General features: G+C 42.0%; 3 protein-coding genes and 1 long non-coding RNA gene across 5 annotated transcripts; 2 read left to right on the top strand and 2 right to left on the bottom strand.

The window, feature by feature from the left end:
- Positions 1-920: 920 nt before the first annotated feature.
- Positions 921-3,195, top strand: LOC106049218 (scale keratin-like). Of its 2 annotated transcripts, none has more exons than XM_048049329.2 (2): positions 921-1,018; positions 2,348-3,195. In XM_048049329.2, exon 2 carries the CDS (start codon positions 2,365-2,367, stop codon positions 2,839-2,841), a length of 477 nt encoding a protein of 158 aa, XP_047905286.2. In that variant the 5' UTR covers positions 921-1,018; positions 2,348-2,364; the 3' UTR covers positions 2,842-3,195. The 2 variants fall into 2 exon arrangements, with proteins under 2 accessions (XP_047905286.2, XP_066842120.1); XM_066986019.1 differs by having other exon boundaries at positions 979-1,018; positions 2,336-3,195.
- A 4,127-nt stretch (positions 3,196-7,322) lies between these two features.
- Positions 7,323-9,792, top strand: LOC106049219 (scale keratin-like). Its single transcript, XM_013201417.3, has 2 exons — positions 7,323-7,582; positions 9,037-9,792. The coding sequence occupies exon 2, from the start codon at positions 9,058-9,060 to the stop codon at positions 9,451-9,453; it is 396 nt and encodes a 131-aa protein (XP_013056871.2). The 5' UTR covers positions 7,323-7,582; positions 9,037-9,057; the 3' UTR covers positions 9,454-9,792.
- A 4,386-nt stretch (positions 9,793-14,178) lies between these two features.
- On the bottom strand, positions 14,179-15,847 carry LOC106049217 (feather keratin B-4-like). The gene is made up of 2 exons (XM_048049134.2): positions 15,735-15,847; positions 14,179-14,592 (listed from the first exon to the last, which is right to left on the bottom strand). The coding sequence occupies exons 1-2, from the start codon at positions 15,840-15,842 to the stop codon at positions 14,215-14,217; spliced, it is 486 nt and encodes a 161-aa protein (XP_047905091.1). The 5' UTR covers positions 15,843-15,847; the 3' UTR covers positions 14,179-14,214.
- Positions 15,848-18,834: 2,987 nt separating this feature from the next.
- Positions 18,835-20,305, bottom strand: LOC136788158 (uncharacterized). The gene is made up of 2 exons (XR_010827112.1): positions 20,167-20,305; positions 18,835-19,822 (listed from the first exon to the last, which is right to left on the bottom strand). It is a non-coding gene; the product is annotated as an uncharacterized lncRNA (long non-coding RNA).
- Between the last annotated feature and the right edge of the window lie 1,029 nt (positions 20,306-21,334).

The following is a 21,334-nucleotide window of genomic DNA, read 5'->3' as shown; positions in this document are numbered from 1 at the left end:
GATGTGTTATTTTAATATTGCAGATTCTATGCCATAGATTACCATAAATTATGAGGTGGGTTTCTCAGCCTTTGAAGTGGCTAGAACTTTTTCTGGACAATATTTCTAAGATTCCAGGGAACAAGTCTTTTCAAATGCTGCAAACTATCCACTAATAGTTTAAGAATGCTTTCTTACAATTAAATTAATGACACGTACCTGGATTTAGGTGCCTAGCAATTATGAAATTACATCACATTAAAATGCATAATTCAAGGTCATTAGTGTCCTTGCTATAAACAGTTCATGACTGTTTTCTTCAATAAAGAAATATAAAGTGAAATACAAATTTATAGAAAAAATACATGATTTCATAAGCCATGAAATCAGTGTAGATTTGTCGTTTTCAGTTGCACATTTTTCTCAGGTTGTTCCAATTCTGTCAACGATCAACCTTAATCCATGTAAAGGTTTACTCTGTCTCTATTGCGGCATACCCCTAGGATGCTTTCTTTTGGGTGTCATATTGGGCTCATGTTGAGAAGCTGAAAGTGCAAATGATAAAAAATTATGACCCCCAAAGTTGCTCCAATTAACTCCATTTTATTTCCAGATAACCTAGTTTTCTAATGGAAAAATATGTGCACGTTGGGTGACCACAGTGATGATGAGCCGCACAGTGAGCAGCCATGTTTTGCCATTAATAATGGAGAAGCTATGGAAAGCATTAGCGTTATTCCTGTTATACCACCAAGGATGTGAATGGAATGATAACAGGAATTAATATGATATTTAATCATTTGAGATGAAAGAGACTATTGTGATGAAATGCACTTATCATATTTCATGAGAGTTCAAACCAACAGTCAGCAAAACTTTGAGGACCTACGTGTCATATTAGTTTTGGGTTTGCCCCAATTATGCATATGCACAAATTGTACCTTAGGTGATCCACATCATCTAGGGAACTGTATAAAAACTCTCCCAGTCCAGGGCGCTTCATTCCACTTTGCTTGCTTTATTCTCCCCCGTGAAGAAGGTAAGTATCATTCTATGTGATCTCTCCTAGAATCCAAGTATCTTTTTCCAGACTATTTTAATTCAATATTTATGGAATCATCCATAAATGTACTAAGATTCTTAATAATGTTGGATTATTTCTCTGTGAATTTATTTTTCTTATTTAGTGTCGGACATCAATGTATTCAGGTTTAAAGTGGTAAAGTTAGGATTTTCAAAATTGGTCATTTCCTGTTAATACAAACTTGAGCTACCAAAGCAGTGTCCAAAACTTCAGCAGAAAGTTGTTCTTGTCACTAGGAATTTTTTAAGGAATTTGTATGTACATTTTTTATATGTGTCTATTTATATGTATGTATATTTTGAGGGGACAGGCTTACCCAGAAGGGATACAGAAATATTGTCTGAAGAATGTAGAGATGAAACTAGGAAATCTTAACTTGCCCTTCACATTGTCCTTACTTTGAGCAAGGAGTTGGACTAGATGACCTTCAGGAATATCTTCTAATCTAATATTTTCTATGGTTCTATGGTCCAATAGAGTTCTAATGAAAAAAAAAAATGTTCATAGAAGGTACTGAGTCCCAGTCTTCCCATGTTTTTTCTTGGAGACTAGATCGGATCCTATGGTCATAACCATTCTGAAGTGTTCAGATCCCAAGACACTTATCTGCAGTAGAGACATAGCTGTAGCTGAGTGTACCAGTTTCACATCCGGGAAATCACGCAAATAATCTTTTTACCTACCCTATGACTCTCAAACTACTTTGCAAGCACTTCAGGGCAGGGAATGCCTTCTTTAATCCGTGTTTATAGGAGGCTCATCATACTGGTAGAACAATTTTAGTTATTGCTTTTGGAAGCAAGTTACAAGTCAATATCCCGGAGTTGTTATTCCAGCTACCCATTAATTTACCACATGAGATTCACTGGTATTCAGGTTACTCTGCTTTGTTTTTGCTATTATAAAACAAGCATAAAACAGCCTTTTAGATATGGACAATGTAAGAGTGACTGCAAAATATAGTGGAAGTAATTTGCAGAGTAGGTGCTAGATAATATTCTTGTAAGTGATCAGGAGTTGGGGAGAACAAAGAGCTACTTCTTATAGGAAAGCAGGCATAAGAAATTAGGAATGAGACTATAAAAGAAGTGACTTTTCAATGTGCAACCTGGGCAATGCTGATTTTTACAAGAAGGAGAGTTGTTGCATAAATTGTACTGAAGAGAAGGAAGTACATCCAAGATCTGAAAGATAAAGCTGCTATTCTAGTCCACATGTCCAACTTTTAAACTTTTTTTCCGATAGAATTTGTACCTTTAATTTACTCATCAGTGTGTTTTGCAGACCTCCATCCCTACAAGATGTCTTGCTACGATCTGTGCCCCACCTACAACAGTGGCATCAGCTGCCCCCAGCCCATCGCTGACAGCTGCAATGAGCCCTGTGTCCGGCAGTGCCCTGACTCCACGACCGTGATCCAGCCACCCCCAGTTGCTGTCACCTTCCCTGGCCCCATCCTCAGCTCCTTCCCCCAGGATTCAGTTGTGGGATCCTCCGGAGCACCCGTCTTTGGGGGTTATGGGGGCTCCCTAGGCTTTGGGGGTTCTTCCCTGGGCTATGGGGGTCTGTACGGCTCTGGGGGCTCTTCCCTGGGTTACAGGGGTCTGTATGGCTTTGGGGGCTCCTCCCTGGGCTATGGGGGCTTGTCTGGCTATGGAGGCTCCTCCCTGGGTTACAGGGGCCTGTCTGGCTATGGTAGGTCCTTCGGTTCTGGCTATTGCAGCCCTTACACCTACCGGTACAACAGATACCGCCGTGGAAGCTGTGGGCCCTGCTAAACACAACAAGAAAATCCACCGAATAAAGTACCTGTGAAAAACAAAATGCAGATTCGCCAGCGAGTAGAGGAGTGTCAGCTTTGTGCAAGCACCTGTAAATCCTGTTCAGTGCTTTGCCTTCTGCAGGCTCCAACCTCTCCTTTTTTCCTTTGAATTCTTCTCTGATATCTTCATGGGTTCAGTTCCTTGTTATCTTCTATGTTATCATACTGGTGTCTGAATGCAGTGAGACATGTAACTTGGTGTCTTTCAAAATGCATTTGACTCTGACATCTTGGATATACATTCTTGATATTGTGATACATGTTTGTTCTTTTCATTCTCATTAAAATTCCATTGCATCATTTAAAATAAGTGTGTTGTGGTTTACTGTTTTCATCCATTCTGAGTTTGCCAACTTTTTTGAGTAAAACTGTCTGTTGTATATGGAGCTGCAATAATATTGTGCAAACCCTGCCCACACGGTGAAAGTCTTCACAAAGCACCCTTGCTAGACCTGTTTCATCACTGAACTACAACAACATAGTCACAATGTACTTGCCATAGATGAAAAACAGCTTTCTTTGCATGTTACCTTATTAGATTCCCCACTCATGAGTCTGTGGTATAATACTTTGAACTACATGTTCACACTCTGAAGATTGAGCCCTTAGTTATTGCACTGCAGACTTGTAATCCAATGTTGTACAATTTCACCATGACAGCTCTTAATGGAAGCTCGGTGGTTGATGCCAAATGAATTTCAGATTCCATGTCTCTCTAGCACAGATCAGACTGGGTCCATATTGTTAAATTTTCTCTCTCTAGTAATTTTTGGCAGTAATTTTGTGTGCATGCAACACTTCAAAACCACAACAAGGACCATTTGCATAATTTCTCAGTATATCTGTTTGAGTTCCTTGGTTTGGGAGTTCTTTAGATCTGTTTAAGTAATATATATATAAAGTATAAATTTAATTTATATAAATATTATATTGGTAGCCTCAAACCAAGTAAAAATACCGTACCACGCATTTTCTGTCTTCTGTACCACACATGGTCTATCTTTTCTTGTTATCAGTAAGGCATGTAACAGTCTCCTGATCAAGCAGATGGTTATCACGCAAGATGTTTTTCTTTCTGTGGTTCAGCTGCCAAAAGATCTCAGGCTATGTATTTTACTACAATAAGAAGCATGGCTAACCATACCATAGGAGTGTTCAGTGAACATCTGACTGGAAACTGAAGACAGAATATAAAGAAAGCAATGCAAGAGCTGCTGAGCATGTCCAGCTCCACTCTCCATTTACAGAGACAGTGTATACTGCACTTCCTCTGCACCCAGTAGCCAAAAAGCCAGGTATGAATCTGCCTTTTATTTGTTCTTATTTTCTAGTCATCACTGATAAATTGACTAGGTTTTCCAGCTTTTGCAAGATCCACAGCTTCCATAATGGTATCCAGCACCAAAACAACAGCCAGAAAGCATGTACAACTTGCCTAGTCCTGAAAATCTGTGAGAGGATCTGCTGTGGTAAAGAACACCATAACCAAAGTTCCCATTAACAAGAGGAGCCCTTAAGGATGGGTGCTGACAAAGATCCCGCTATGCTGTCCTGAAGGAAGGAACTAAGCATCCAGTCTGGCAAGGTGATGAGAACGAGTGGTGGCTGAATCACTGCCCTCGGGTCAGGGCAGTCGGCTCATTGCAGCTCCTGGCACTGGGGCTAGACACAGACTGGTCAGCTGACAACATGACAACGTCTAACTGCAGCATAACCCAAATCACCTGCAACAAAAAGCTTCGAGCTCATGGTTATGGGTAAGGTCCAGCAGCCTGTATCCACAGGAACACTGACTTGATTCCAGATCCATCCCACCTGACTGCAGCTACCCAGCCAAGATCTACTTTGTCAGATCAATGTAGTTCCTCAGATTTCTATGAGCCTTCTAAGAAAAATAAATTTTAAGTAAGAATGAATAATTGTTTAGAGGAAACACAAGAATATATAAAGCCACATGCTTCACCAGACAGATGGCTGCTCTTATCCTAAGCCTTTTCTCTGATACAAGTCAGTTCCATGTTGTCTGAAATTTAGTGCAAAAATCCTGATGCTGTCCATCAGTGAATGAACTGCCTAAAGGCTCACTGGGCTCCTAACACCCAGGAGGCCCTTTTTGCACTGAGTAAGGAAGCTTTCCTTGTGTCCTTTTAATGTCTGGCTTTCTTCAATACAAACTAAGTCGATATGGCAGCTGGAAGACCAAGAAACTAAGAGGACATGTCCTCCGTTCGACCTGACTGTGAGTGAAGTGTAGGAGTGCAGAGTGGTTTGTAGGACTGCAGTCTGGGGTTTTGGTTTCTGCTTAGAAGATTATAACCCAAGATCTGGGCTAGTGGAGAGCTGATAGCTCCTGACAATAGATTTTTAAAAATACCAGTTCAGCCCTAAAAAACAGCATATAACATTGCTGCCTTGTAAATGACAAAAGAAGAGTAACTCAAATTTACATAAAACCCAACAGTTTGATATCTAAAAATATCTTTGCTCCAAGAAGAAGGCAAGAGAAGCAAATCACAAGGCAGCTTTGAGGAGGGACTTCTATACACTTCCTCAAACTCCCTGAAGGACCTGAGACTCCCATTAACACCAGCCCACATTTATCATGCATGGTTCACCTCAAAATGATGAAACAGTTTTGCTCAATATTTATGTTTATTATTTGATTCAAATTCTCATGCTGCATGAAATGCAAATTACAAAACGAATATTTCTTTCATCTTAACACTTAATTGGCAAGATTCATATTCCTGGTAACATTCCACTAACTCCATTAGAATGACAGGAGGAATTATGCTGGCTTCACTTATTTACCTCTAGTTTATATAGTTGACATAATGATGGTGGCTCAAATGTCAACCATAATTGACATCTGCTTTCATATGTAGGTTTTCTTTCCATCTTTCCTTACCCATGCTAGATAAAGTATAACTGAGAAAAATGTGGTGTCTTTCTTGTGAAATCAACAATCTTTGCATGAGGTTGGAACTCACATTTGAACATGACCACCTTGCGCTCTTTCAGGGAAAAAATCAAAAGAAATATTGTAAAGTACTTTTTAAAATCACCCAGACTCATGCCTTATCTGCCAAAATATCCAGTTCTGTTTCTTCATATCTGAGAGGTAAATCCATTCATCACAACAAAGGTAAATGAGGTAGACAGTCAGCTGAACTTGACTTGGAAAGTCCTAGGAAAAGCTTTCAAAATATGAGGACAGAGGCAGGTGCTGCAGATCTTTGTGATGCAGACAGCTAAGGGGCTGTGAATTCACGCAACATCAGCACTGAAGGAGCCTGTACACAAATAAAAACAAATAAATGCAAACCTACTTTGTAATAAGAAATCAGCCGAAATATGAATTCTAACCGAAAGGTTAGAAATTATGAGCTGGTAAAAAGAACAGGAAGAGTCCACTTGACCAGTACAATTTCAAAAAAATGAATTTCAAAATGCTGGGCTTCTTGAATACAACCACATACTTATGTTACAATAACGACGCACCAGGTCATGCGTAAACCATTAGAGAGGCTTTATGAAGTGCTTAAAAACCACACACAAAAAAGCAATTTAACACCCTTTGTGAGTATTATTGTTCTTGTGATCCTCCAGGGCTGTCTCAAAGTCTGGAAGAAGAATCTCATAATTTAAAGATAATTTCTGTCAGAAATATTGCAGTGTATGCTATTTAACAAACAACTGATCCGTAAGCAAATAAGGAAATCTGAGGTTGAACAAGGCACTGTTTATTAGGGAGAATTTCAGAATATGGGTGGGATACATATCATTGAACCTTCCCCATTTAAATGCTGGGTGTTTCATTTAAGCTTGTTGTGTGTCAATGAAAGCAAAATTGCTATGTTTTGAGGATGATACAAATACTGGTAAGGTAAGCATCAGGATGAATTGTCCTGCAGCAATTCTTGTCCTTCCCCAGCAAATATCAGGGAAGCCTGAATAAGTGGTTCAGACAAATCACTTGACATCTGGGAACTCAAAACTGGGCTCTGCAAGAGTATGCACTCTGCAGGTGATGTTCTGCTAATCAGGAAAGAAAGAGGAAGAAAAAAAATCCATTGCTATAATATTCCATTGCTTTTGCTGCCACTTACCCAGTGTGTCTGGGAAGAAAACACTTAAAAATTGCTTTCTGTTGGTATGGGTTCACTCTTGTATTTTGTGACTGTAGGCGGGAACAGGATCAGAAGGTGTCTTCCACCTCACTGAATATTTCATTGCAAAATGTGTGAGTAGATTAGATTATAGCCTAGTTCTGAAGTGCTTAAATACAAACATGTATACGACAGCAAGTTATAGCACAGATTAAAATCATTACGGGAAGTTAATGAAGGAAGTGCTAAATAAATAGAACCAGTTTAATTCTGCTTGCAATGCCAGTGAGGAGGGTGGAATGATACCAGCAAAGAAGCTGGTCAATTAAGCTTCTAGATGAAAGAGACCTGGGAGCTGGAATGTGCATATCATGCTGTTCAGAGATTTAGGGTGATTTTGCAAACAGCAAGCAACAACAATTTCATCATTTTGGGAAGTTAAATGCTTCAAATTTGGGCTGGTTGGTGATTATGACCTCATGTGTACACTGCCTCAGCCCCCCCCAGGCAATCTGAAAAGCTGTATAAAAGGAATGGGTACGCAGACCTACTTCATCTCCTTCTCCTGCAGACTCTCCTCTACATCAGGTACGTCTCATCTCTTTCTAAATGCCAAAATGCTTTTGTACTGGACCTTAGAATACAGTATCCTACTACCATGTTAAGTTTGTAGGACTATTTTGTTGTGTCATACCCCCCTGCGCCCCCCCCCCCCCCCCTTTTTTAAAGTATATTTGGTATATTTGCAAGTTTTAGGAGTCACAAAAAGGATTGAGGCCTTTATTTTAGTATTATTCATATTTTGGCATTTCTGTCCTGTTAGCAGATTGAAAATATAGGAAGGCATAAGCTTTAAAATGCAGAATTCTCCTGTACCACTTCAATTAATAACTAAATCAGAAAGACATGGCTATAATCTAAGCTGTTCAGGGACTCAGCTGAGTAAAGAGCATTATCTACATGGGAATTTTATTACAAAATAATCCTGGCTTGCATTTAGTTTATACAGATAGGTAAAAACTGAATCCTGCTTATTTTAAACCCTAGTTATTTTCCCCAGAGACAATAGCAAGGAAGGTAGGAAGTCTGATCCAGTGTATTTGTCAAACATCCACTTGCAAATTGAGATCCAGATTTGCTATTTGGATACACTGAGTTCAATGCTTTGATTCTCTGCATTGCATGGCTATTATATGAACAAAATATTTCCTCTTTTTTACTGGAAGCAGTGGTAAGCCACAAGCTTTAATAGCCAGTCTTTCTGTGGAAATGGTAGCTTGCAAACTGGATTTTTATCTGATGAAGGAAATCAGCTGCTTACATTTTCCCAATTTCCTCCACACTCAGTATGAAATTGTACAGCTATGACAAAAAATATGTGGACAGAAATATTTCACAGAGTAACTTTATATAATATATCAAGTATATGCATCTCTCTTTGGGCTCAAATACTTCTGGGGTTTTACCACAGGGGTTAGAGAGATTAAGGGAACCTAGAGCTAAAAAGGAAAAACTGGAAGTAAATTATCCCAGAGAGCTTAAAAGTAGACAGGGACCAGAAAAGGAGCATGAAATCTGCAGTTAAAACAGTGTTGAGTTTATGTCTCCTTTGCATGTTTCCTGACTCAAAACCTGCTTCTGTCTCATTTGGTACAATGAAGAAGTCAGCTCTGGTGTAGATCTTACAGCTCTGGGGTTTCAAACTTCACTGCTCAGGGAGGCGAACTTCTGTTTTAGTAATACTTACTGCTGATGCTTTGCTCCTCCAGGAGGGAATTTAAAAAAAAAAAAAAAGAGAGAGAAAGAAAGAAAAAAAGAAGAAAGCAGCAATTTCAGAAGGCTTGGAGGATGATACAATTGCAGGGATTACTGAATAGGGAAGATCAAGGCGGTGATGATTGATGCAAAAGTTTGTGAACTCATCAATTTTGGCTGTGCATCAGGCGATCATTTTTCTTGTTCCTCAACAACCCAGCACCAAATGTTGTGCTCCAGTACAACTTGTACTTTGTGTTTACTCAGCCCTGTGCTCTGTGTTTCAGGATCACCTCCCCTGCAGAGAAATGTCCTGCTACGACCTGTGCCCCACCACCAGCAGCATTGCCTGCCCCCAGCCCATCGCCAACAGCTGCAACGAGCCCTGTGTCCGGCAGTGCCCTGACTCCATGGCCGTGATCCAGCCACCGCCCGTTGTCATCACCTTCCCCGGCCCCATCCTCAGCTCCTTCCCCCAGCAAGCCGTGGTGGGCTCCTCCGGAGCACCCGCCTTTGGGGGCTCCCTGGGGCTGGGGGGCCTCTACGGCCCCAGGAGCTCTTACGGTTACGGGAACTCTTTGGGATATGGAGCACAGTACGGTTATGGGAGCTCAGCCCTCTCTACGCTCGGCAGTGGGTACTGCAGCCCCTTCTCCTCCCGACGCTACAGGCAGCTCCTCCGTGGCAGCTGCGGGCCATGCTAAAGGCAGAAGAGCATGGAAAAGTCTTGCATGAAGACCCAAACGCAGAGCACTGAGGATGGGGGTTCAGCGCTTCGGCAGCCCTGCAGTGGAGCTGCTGCCACTTAGCATTTCTGATCTTTCATCTTCTTTTGGTTTTCCCTTCGGTTTCTAGTTTATTGTTCACTGTTGGCACCAGTTCCAGCTTTCCCATTTTTAAAAAACTATTGTGGGGCAGCATATGCAATATAAGCATCCCTCATAATGGCAACTATCTTCATCAGGAGTGGCACAACAGACAGAGGAAAGCCAGCTGAGGACAGCAATATTTCTAAACAGGACATTTGTTGAACATTCTTTGAAACTGTCTGGAAACAGTTTTTTTGTTTGTTTGTTTTCATATTCTGTGATATCTTGCTTTGCAAACAAAGGCATTTGTTTCTCATTAAAGTTTTGTTGCATCACAGAAAGCCTTCTGGTTTCCCTTGCGCCTGTTCTGGGTGGTATTCTGCCATGGGCAGGACCAAGCTGTTAACAGAGAATTACTGCTACAATACATTTTAGTACAGATTGAATTTACACAGTGTCATAAACATTTCCATAACGACACCCTGAGGAGGATCTGTTCATCCTTTGAAGATGTTAATGGCTTGAAATAATGTAGTATCTTAACTTTTGTTATTTAAATGTGATTTCAGTGGGGCCTTTCCATGAGCATTCAAATAGATAATTGTGGGTTTCCACATTGAGTTCAGCATGACCACAAATGCCACTGAGGTATTATTGTCCAGCAGAGGACTTTCCAAATGCAAATTTGCACCTGTAGATTCACAAATACAATGCTCAACCTACAGCCCAGACATTGCCCAGCAGTGCTTTAACTCCAGACATCCCAAGCAGCGAATACAATGCTCATCCCTCCTTGTAGTCATCAGCCTGTCTGTCCCAGCAGGAAAGAGGAATAATCCCTGTTTCCTCTAAGAAATAACTAGTTCAGTAAGTATCAGGGACAGAAGACACTCAGAGCTTCTGAGCTGTTGGTAATATAGCCAATTCTAATTGTAATGAAGCTGCAAATGAGGCATGTTCAGTGTTATGCAGACAAAGAGTAAAGCCAAACCCTGCCCTCAGGGGCTTTCAGAGTAAGCTGACAAGACAAGCAAAGCATGAGCAGCTTTGCTCTTTTCCCTTTTTAGCAGATAAACATCTTTTGTACAGAGATTAAAGGCTGTGCTTTCCATACTGAGAAAAACATTAGTTAACATTCTCCCCAGGTAACATGGGAAATGCTTGGTAAAGCCCAGAATTGGATTCTCTCCAATGTCCCCATCTAACATTCAATGTACAGTCTCTGCTTCCAGATTTCTATGCCACTGGTTAGCTCCAAGTTTGGTCTTCACTGGTGCTCTCATCTCCTGTAGGAAGAGGAGGAAAATAGCAGGGATAAGGAGCTCACAGTGGAATATTCCTGTCTGACATACATCAGGATGGAGAGCATTTCGGTAATGTTAATTTCCGTCTTAATATTCAAATTTACCTGTAGTCTAGTTCACTATTCTCACTGCCATTTGTTAGTCAATTTGTTGGTGTTTAAAATGGAATATATTCCAATTACTTTTTTTTTTTTTCCCACGATAGAACTCTGAAAATGAAATAATCAAACTGACATGTTTCCATGGACTTCTGATTATTTTAGCTGAAAGGCTGCATTACATGGCTAATAGTATACGGGACAGAGGACATATAACAGATTCAAGACATGACTTCTGAGGTTGTCTTTTAAGTAAAAGGGGAAAATTAGCTAAAAAAGAGTCATTTCTTCAGGTTTCTCTGACAGAACATTTTAAAATATCTGAAACATTCAAGTTCAGATCCTCCAGGTGCAAAAGAAGTGAAAGGTTGACTGTAAGTGATCGGTTTGCTAATTGCTCCAGGTCTAAACCCTGGAAGGAAGCTGGCATTCAGCAGGGCACATTTCTGGTTCTGCTATGCTAAGCCATTGCACCTGTGGGACATTTACCACTGGTGAGAGCCTGAGCCATGTAACAAACCGTCAGGCTCTAGTAGTGAGTAAATATTTAGTGAATCCATCTATTTAAATCAAACATGAGAGGTTTTACTCCCACAGATATCTGTCTTGAGCTGTAATTTAGTGTGGAGAAGGATACACTCTTTGGGCTATGTTTGCAACATCTTTATGAATCAACTTCTAATTGCATCTCATTTACTGATAACATTACTTTGTACTAGGGTATAAACACATTTAGATGAGAGGAGAGTGTAGTGACCTCTATAGTTCAAGATGAGACAGTGACCTGATTTCATTTATTATTGCTTCCAATTTCTGGTTGTTACTTGTTTCACTGACAGGAGGAACAGGAGTCTGAGTCACTGGAACTAAGTGCCACCAGCCTGAACTTCCCACGGCTGACCAAGACCTGTGGGGGACCTCAGTCAGACGTGGTCCCTGTGTTGCAGCAGCTGACAAACTGTCAGGATCCCAGCACTCCTCCACAGGAACACCAGAAACAGCAGACAGTGTTCCTCCCATCTCAAGTCTGCATGTGGTCTGACCTGAGATGCATTCCAGCTGCTAGTGAAATTAGTCCTCTTATCTTTCATCGTGTTCTTCTGTGATTACACCCAGGTGCAAGTGTAATCCAAGTGCAGCCTGCTATGCATTTAGGAAGTGGCAGATTGCTAATGGTCAGGAGCAGAGCAGAACAATGGAAAGTGGTTAAAGAACTGTCCTGTCTTTGCTTTGGTGTATGCTCCTAACATGCAAATTCAGGCTGGCAGAGGAGCATCAGCAATGCCAGTTTTGTAGCTCCTGCTCTCCAAGGGACTGCCAAATAATGGTGGTGTGAAGTGCTCTGTCTTCAAGTGCCATTCAAAATCATTAGAGTCCACTGTTCAATTAGTACTGACTCCAATGATCTATTTATAGCATAGACTCCAGCCTCTGCCTCCCATGCCCGTCTTTTCTGTAGCATAGTAGGTGAAGCATCTTCATCCAGGTCGGCTGACACCATTATAGAAAAGAGACTCTTTTGTAGTGATCAATGCTGTAGTGATGTGGCTTAAAAATATCTGATTTGGTTGCCTTAGTGCTCTGCATACTTGTGCAAATGAGTGGGCTTTTTTGACAGCATCTGTGTGACTCCAATAATAATTATACAGAGCACTGCGGACAGAGGAAGCATAAAAACAAGACAAAGCCTTCAGACACATCCTGACAAGAAAGAGGTGTTGGCTGGCTACCTCGTTGTAGCCTCATCTCATTTCAGGTACTTTTACAAGTGAAGTCACACCTCCAAACCCTTTGAAGTTATTACCACATGCTTGATCCTGCCTAAAGAAATTTCACAAGCATGACGCTGGACTTTTCCCGGAATCAGCCTGCTGGAGCATGGTGAGGTTTGCCAGTGCATTGCTGGTGTTTCACACAGGGAACAGCAGGAGTGCTGAGCAGTGTCTGACCTCTGGTCCCTCAGAGCCCTGGCTGGTACTGCAACCATGAGAAGAATTGGTAGGAGGTGAATGCCTCCAAATGCTCTCTTCTTCCCTATGCAGGCAGGAGGCCACCAGATGACTGATAGCTATGCTAATTGTATGCAAACTGTCTCTCTAGAAAAACAGCTTCAAATGACATGCTAAGCAGCCTGGACCTGTGCTGCTGTTTAACAAAGGGAAGTGTTGAACGTGGCCAGTATCCAGTCATTTATGAGTAGGTTGAAATTTAGGTGTAAGCCTGAGACAGAAAATAGTATTTGACATGAATTATATGTATGGCTCTTCAGGGAAGACTTAAGATTTTTTCTTTTACTTATTTTAACTGAAGCTGCCAAGAATTTAGAGGTATTAATGAGAAACTTCAAGAATGCATAGAATTACAGTGAAGATTCACTATGCAGTTAAAATTTCCTGTTGGCCATTCAAAGGAAAGTTCTACCCACAGATTATTACATGCTATTTTTAAACAATGGAAAATATCATAAAACCAATCTAAGAGGTGTTATTTAGTTGGAGGCTTGGGCAAGTAGCGAGACACAGGGAAGATCTTCAAAATTACTTGTGTATTTAACTTTCTTTGCTAGCATGTAACGAATACACATTGAACCACACCTCTCCTGGAGGAAATTTCAAACTTAGTTGTATGAGTTACAAAAGCATGTTTATCCAGCATGAAATTACTTTTGTGCAGAAGGCAGTCATTACGCTACCTCCTGCTTAAAAGGCCTGGTCACCCTCCAACTTTAGTTGTTGAAAGAATGTGAACACTGTCACGGCTGGCTACAAAGACTGATGCTCAGCCAGAATGGTATATAAATAAAGAATGGTGGACAAATAAAGAACAGAAAGCTCAGAATGTTGATGCAGAACAATTTAATGAGAGAATAAGAAGGAGAAGATGTGATGGAGCATGAAAAATACAGGCAATATATTGCCAGGGTCCCATTAAAGACTTCAAGCAGAGAATTGCTCCAGGGCTGTGCATTCCACATACATTACTCTTTCTTTTTCATAGCAGAGGAAGATTTACACAGTGCTGTCCAACTTTTAACAAGCCAAAGATTGCTGATATACCTAGGATGTTATTATATGGAGCCATTGGTAAGAATAATCAGAGAACTAAATTAAATCATTAGCCTGATAAATACATGTAGTTCTGGTGTTCAGAGATGGTGCTCATGCCCCAGAAAAGCCATGTCAGTAACAGAGTTTGTGGAGATGCATCTTCCTCCGTGCTGAGTGATTGCTCCTTTTATTTTATTCACTGCCCATTTAACATGATCTGTATCTCCCAGCGCCATAGCCACTGGACCCATAGGAAGAATATGACTTCCCATAAGTGTACGGTCTCCCAGAGTCATAGAAGCCCCTGGGACCCTGAGAGCTCGTGTATCCAAATGAGCTCCCAAAGCCAGCGGGTGCTGAGCTGCCCACGATGCTCTCCTGAGGGCAGGAGCTGAGGATGGGTCCTGGGAAGGTCATGACAACAGGTGGTGGGTAGATTACAGCTCTTGAATCGCCACAGGATGTAACACAGGGCTGGCTACAGGCATTCACCATTGGCTGTGGGCATGTCACCTCACAGGGTGCAAGGCAGCGGGAGCTGATCATCTGTCCATAGAAAGACATCTTCTGGGAATGGAGACGGATCTGAAACACACAACATTGAGGCAACATGAGACTGAAAGTTCAAGAACCAAAATAATGGAGATTGGGCTAGGAAGAGAAAGAATGAAAGACAGGGAGAAGAGGTGGAACATGAAGATTTCAGCTGTCCCTTGTCTCATCTTTTCATGCCCTCTTCCTTTCCCAAAACAATCTCTGTTCCTTCTGGTTCCTAATTTGGTACCTAAAAACATCATTAATGAGCAAAGAAATTGTGCATTTGTACTTGAGCTATCCCACTACCTACTATTTATCTTTTCTGCCATCCCTTTTTGCATCTGAGTTCTGTGACACTTGACCATTTCTTTTATAAATATCTGCAGAAAAGAACAGCAATACCAGATAGCACTTGTGTAGTAGCATCCTCTGCATCACCTGTAATCATTGCAGCATCTGCATGAGGCAAGTCATTGTTTTTCCAGCTTTGAGGAAGAGGTAACTGAGGCTGAGAAGTGAATGCATTGCCCAGAGCCATTTGGTGAGGTAACAGGAGAGACGGAGTTAAAATTTGGGCAAGCCTGATTGTCAGTGACAGCGTTATTCCAGAGCCCTGCAGATGCTACAGCTTGCATCAGGATTCCCCTGCAATCACCTTGCAGCTCCTCTGGATCTCCACCCTGCCCTACTAAAACCCATAATATGAACGGCTGGAAATAAAGAGTAGGAACAATGTCCTGACTGTAACAACTGCATAATATGGTGCCTGACAGGCTTCAGATTAATTCAGAAACAATTGCAAGGAACAAGAAAAAAACATTATAGCTAATGGTGGCTGCCTTGCTCATTTTCAGAGCCGGAGTTAACTTTTTTTTTTTTTTTGGTAGTCACCATTGCAAGTCAATGTGTACAAAATAAGGCAGATTCCTAAAGGAAGAATGGTCAGGCTGAAGGACATGGGAATTCAGTACATCTCACTATACATAAATTCACATATCCTAAACTATCAGCCACTCTGAAAATTCTTTTCCTGTCTTTTTACAGCCTGCCACTAAATAAGTAGGAAGCAGCTCATGCTGAAAGAAAGCTTCAAACATTTTAAACGTTTCTTTAAATCATAGTTTTGTGTCAAAGTCCTATATTGCTACAGCAGTATCAAAATAACAGTAAGGAAAAAGGCTCAGACTTACCCCTCCACAGCAAAGAGCAGGTAAAGAGAAATGGTTAGAGCAGCCCAGCACTATGAGCGCTTTTATGTCTTTTCTTAGGCAATCGGGAGGATGTGAGACATTCTTCATGTATGATGTCCTAATGCATTATCAAACAAAAATTCACTCCACCTGTAACTGCCCCAGATAATGCAATTATTTTGCTCAGCTACAGTGATTAGTACTGTGTTCTTGTCATTACTCTGACAGACAAAGCCGTATGAAGCCTTTCCTCATTAATCTTCAAGTGCTAAATTCCTTTCAGGTATTTTTTTTTCCTCATTCTACAATGAATCTGTCTTTTAATTGTTTTATTTCCCCTCTATTTCTCTGAATGCCTCAGAGAGCAAAGATTGCTCAGAAGTTTATCCATAAACAGAATATGGTGACATAGCCGGGATACCACACCACTTTTCCAAATCATCTCCCAATAAGGGGGCATTGTGCAATTTATCCCATCATACCCACGCACATTTTTTCCCATGACTGATATAAGACACATTAAACTCTATCCGCACCTTCCAAGACCACGTGAAACTGTGCATCACCCTGGGAAAACCTTGGGCTGCAATCTCAAGTCCAGTTTGAGCTGATGCAGAAGATTGGTGCTTATTTCAGCAGATCTGTTCCTCTGATCTAGCACCCTGTCTTCAGTTCTTCAGTTATTCACTAGTAAAATTATTTTCAATAGAATCTATGTATTTCATGTGTTCACACTGATATAATTTACAATAGCTTATTTTTATCCTCAAGAAGGCGTGTTCTTCACCTCTAAAATCCAGCTCCTTCTGGGGAATTGAAGGTTGAATGCCTGAGTTTGAACAACTTTCAGACTCCCGTTCCAATCTGTGTTCCAGTTTGCCCACCTGCACTTGGTAACCTTTTGCAATACAGCAGTGTAAGGCTGTACAGGTGACCCTTGCAGGAAGGCTGGAGAAACCTCTGTCCCAGGGACGCCTTGAGATCTCTCTCAGTGTTTCCCAGCGCTGCCTATGGAGACGCCCTTTATGCTACTGATAGTGAAAGACTCAGATAAACAAAAAACAGGAATAGAAACAAAGGGAGGAAGGAGGGAACATGTTTTGGGCAAACGACCCACCCGGTCTCCTCTTCCTGCCTGAACCACACCTGGTTTCACTTTGTCTGGAAATGGGTGATGACAGGGATGGTGCTACCTGCAAATGAATCACATTGTTCTTAGAGATGCATCCCTCTCCTATCCATCCTGCTCTCCTGAAAGGGCAGAGAAAGCTACGTACTAGGATCTATCAATACTGCTGACACCCCAAAGTTCTTCTCTTGACTCATGTTATTTAGTGTGACAGCCACATGCTTTAATTTTATAATTATATGGATCCACAAATCAGGGTCTAGATTCCTGTCTTTATGCTTTTTCCAATATAATGGAAGTTTAGTGTGTTTCACTGACCTGAACCATTCAGTGATTTTGGCCAGTGCAAATACATTACAGAAAAATATTCAGGGACAAATAGCTCTTTGAAAAGCAAAGTTAGCATGACACATGGAATACATCTGCACAGATTCCTTGTATGTCAAATGACAATATCCCTGTGGAACACTTGCATCTATTTGATGTGAACTATCAGCAAGCACATTTACTAAATTAGCATAACTTTTTTTCTATATAAAATAAATAAATAAATATTGTTGTAACACCATCAAAAACGTTGAGATGTATCTGCAAAAACTTCCGTGAATTGACTTTGGATTATTGAATTATAAGAGTGACCGAAAATTCTTCCTGGCTGGCATGGAGTGCCACCACAAGAATAACAAACAGACACCTTTCATTCCAGTTTCTAATTGAAATCTTAACTCTGCTCATGATGCTCAGATATTTCTGTATGATTCTTCCAAGCCCATGGTGGATGGTTATGGAATCATCCATCCGAGAGCGCATCTCATAGAGTGTGGGTGGAATTTGTCTCATCTGGTAACACAGCACACCCAGGTTGCAAGGGCATGTCTACTACACCCTAGGAGGAGTCACATAACAGCACACTTGGATGAGCCACCTGAAAGCGAGAAGGGAAATGCAAAAGAAAAGGAGCAATTGCTAAGGAGGAGGGGTTGAGTAGCACTTTCTGTTTGAGCACAAATATTTCTAAGTGCTTTACAAATAATTCTTATGCCTTGGCACGACTATAATTCAAGCCCAAAATCATAACTGCTTTTGTGGCCACATCAAACTGTGGCTGGGATGGCCACAAAGCCTAGCCTGGACCGCAAGATAAACATTTATAGGGATAAGAGGACTCAGCATTGCACTCTTGTGGCTTCGTGGAGAGTGTGACTCGAGTGTGACTCGAGTTAGCTCAGGCACTGCCAGAGGAGGAGGAGGAGGAGAATTCACATCTCTGGGCTGAAGTACTGGCATACCCTCAACTTGTCGTGAAAATTGCAGTGCATTTTCCAGATCAGAATTAATGATGCAAGTCTGGGACTTTTAAATCATCCATAATTATCAGAAGTGCTTGTATAATTCTGTTGATTTAACTGTGTAACAACAGATTATTTTGTCTGATATAAGTAGAACAAAACCCTAATAGCCTAATGAGGCACAGGCGCCACCTTAACACAGTCTGTTATTAAAGTCCTTCTAGGCTATATTCCCATATGTCCTATGACATGATAATCTTGGCATTTTCTGCAAAAAATACAGTGAGTAAGATTCAGCCAGCACCTTGTGCACAGTGATGGTCATGTTACAAAGTAAGGACAATAGTAAAGTGGCAATATTTATCTGAACATAAAAATAGACCTATGCTAAATGTTGATATATTCTAACCCAAATAACCACATTCAGCATATATATTTTTTGGCTGAGTCCTGAGGCACGCGTACTTCCCAGCACAAAGGGAATTGTGTGATGACATTCACTATTGTAAGATGATAATTCTTGTTCCAGTGGCTGGGAAGGGGAGAAATTATGCATTGCACATGACTTATGTTGGCCCTGTGTTTGTATGAGGGCTTATAATCACCATTTATATAAGGGATGGATATAAGGGAGAGAGGTGTGAAGAACATGGGAAGCAAAACAAAAGCAAAATGCCAATGGTAGAATGCAGCATGATTTTTTATTCAGAACAAGAAATGGCATTTACAATAATAAACCACAAAAAGTGAAAGAATGTTTCCAGTTTCTCAAACAAGATTATAAACATTTCATCAACAAGCAGTGAGCATTTCACACAAGGTACTTTTTCTTTCCTGTGACAGAGCTAATTTTTTCAGCCAAGGTCTGCTCTGGAATATGCAGAAAGGCTTTGCTGATGATAAAACCTACCTGGAGAGCAAAGTAACTTTCCTAACATGAGTTCTGTTACATCTTCCAGGTGAAACACAAAACCAGAAAATCAGTACATGTGTTCTCAGACAGGCTAAATAACAAATCGCTCAGTTTCTAACCCCTATAACTCTGCCTCTGGCCTGTGAGGATGGAAAAGACACAGTTTGAGAAAACAGCGCATGTTCACAGCGGCAACATCAAAAGCAAAAAGATCATAAGAAAGGTAATCAGAAGAGCGGTTCCCATGGGTGCTGAGTAGCACCCACAGGTCCCAGAGGATTAGCTGAAGTCGTGGGTGACCAGGGCTCGGGGGAGCTCCTCAGCTCAGATGCACAGCCATGTCTCGCCGTTGGTTCCCCGCTGTTTCTCCAGCCATCCACAACCTCTGCGGTGCTCAGCAGGGCCTGCAGTCCCTGTAGGGATACCTCCTGGACTGCTGGGAGAAGGAGGAGGAGGAGGAGGAGAAGCCCCCATAGGGGAGGGAGCCCTGCAGAGCCCTGGGCTGGCCCAGCCCCAGCCCCAGCGGGGCTGAGCTGCCCACGAAGCTCTCCTGTGGGCAGGAACTGAGGATGGGGCCCGGGAAGGTGATGACCACGGGTGGGGGGTAGACCACGGCGCGGGAGTCCCCACAGGAGGTGACACAGGGCTGGCTGCAGGCGTCAGCGTAAGGCTGCGGGCAGGTCACCTCACAGGGGGGGAAGCAGCGGGAGCTGAGCTGCTGGCTGAGGTAGGACATCCTTCGGGCAGGGAGGTGAACCTGCAAGGTGATAGGAGCCTGAGTCAGCCCGGAGCCACCGTGGGGACCTCCCAGGGAGCCCCGCCAGGCTCCGTGCACCCCATGCTGCTCGAAGTGGGTGGGAACCCGCGGCCAGGTGCAACAAATCCCTGAGCTCAAAGCAAAAAGCACGCAGGCTGACCCCACTCATTCCTGAGCCCTTACAGCCAACACTGCAACCCCTCCAGTTTGCCGGTGAGAATACCCAGGAAAAGGTTTTCACACAAAGCTAGGGACTGACAGTGCTGCAGTTCAGGAGTCGGTTAAGAACATCCCAAACCCACTGTCCCTAAAGAGATAAAGGAGGGTTAAGGGATCAGACTTACTCAGATCAACAAGGAGGAGAAGCGGAGAGCTGTGGTCTGAGGGCTGCTGAGCCAGGAGCCCTTATATACCATCCGCTGGTTTGCCTGGGGAGGTTGAGACATCCTGTGTGTTTCATGTTTATTTTGTTGCAAAACACAACAGTGCTTGGCACTCCCCAGGCTCCTATGATTGCTTGATTCACTCTTTGTCTGGTCAATTATCAGTTTCTTCCTACACCCTCTTGTTTCTTCTTTAAACTTTGAAACAGCTTCACTTCCTGAAACGCTTTGCTGATTTTTCTGACATTCCAAATATGCTGGAAAACTTACTTATGCAATTGCTCCACTAAGCCAGTATTTTTCACACACTCTTCAGTATCACAAGTAGTGCAATACTCCATGGGCTAAATGTCTTCCCTTAAATCCTTGCTGATGTTGAGATGAAGCATGGTAGGGCTTATACCTAGACAAAAGATGGTAGATTGATTCTACCTGCCTAGTTTCTCATTCTGGCTATTCCCTGCAGGTCTGATACAACACACTAAAGCATGGAGGTGATTTGTTTAACTAATTCTTGCAGATCTGCTGTGATTTATTTTGCCCCTGAACACTACACTTTCCCTCCTGTGTTCCTCTGAAACCTTTGGACCACAGACCTGGCTAGCACGTCCTTCTGGCTGCAGCAATACTGTGAGCCTGTGTCTGATGTGAGCAAAAACCTCCAGTAACTGTTAAAATAGTGCTTTTTTGTAATTTTTTTTTCCTGGCTTTTTTTTTTTTCTTTGGCTTGGATGTCAAAAAGAGCAAGACAATCAGATTAGCACAATCTTGTGTGACTTCCATTTGGTTTCTCATCACGGCAAAAAAAAACGTCAGCAGGGCTGACAGCACTCCTACTCTCAGAACTGGTACTCTGCTTTGGGGTAAGCAACGTTGTATTGCGGTGTGTCACAGCTGCATTGCAACCACCTGGCTCCATTACCAAGAGGGGAACGAGCGTGTCCATCGGTTTGTGCTGAGCACAAAAATCTTAAATCCTACAGGAGACTGTTGCAATGCTGCAAATCACTTGGATGTTTGCAGTGTCCTCAGTGATTCAATGGATCATCACTGACCTGCATCAGGAAAAGAAAGGGATTAAAGCCTTCCATATCCCTTTACATTTCCAAGGAAAAATTAATAATGGTCC

The sequence above is a fragment of the Anser cygnoides genome, chromosome 33, assembly GCF_040182565.1.
Source record: "Anser cygnoides isolate HZ-2024a breed goose chromosome 33, Taihu_goose_T2T_genome, whole genome shotgun sequence".
Lineage (NCBI taxonomy): Eukaryota > Metazoa > Chordata > Aves > Anseriformes > Anatidae > Anser > Anser cygnoides.
This window is presented reverse-complemented; position numbering and strand designations above follow the sequence as displayed.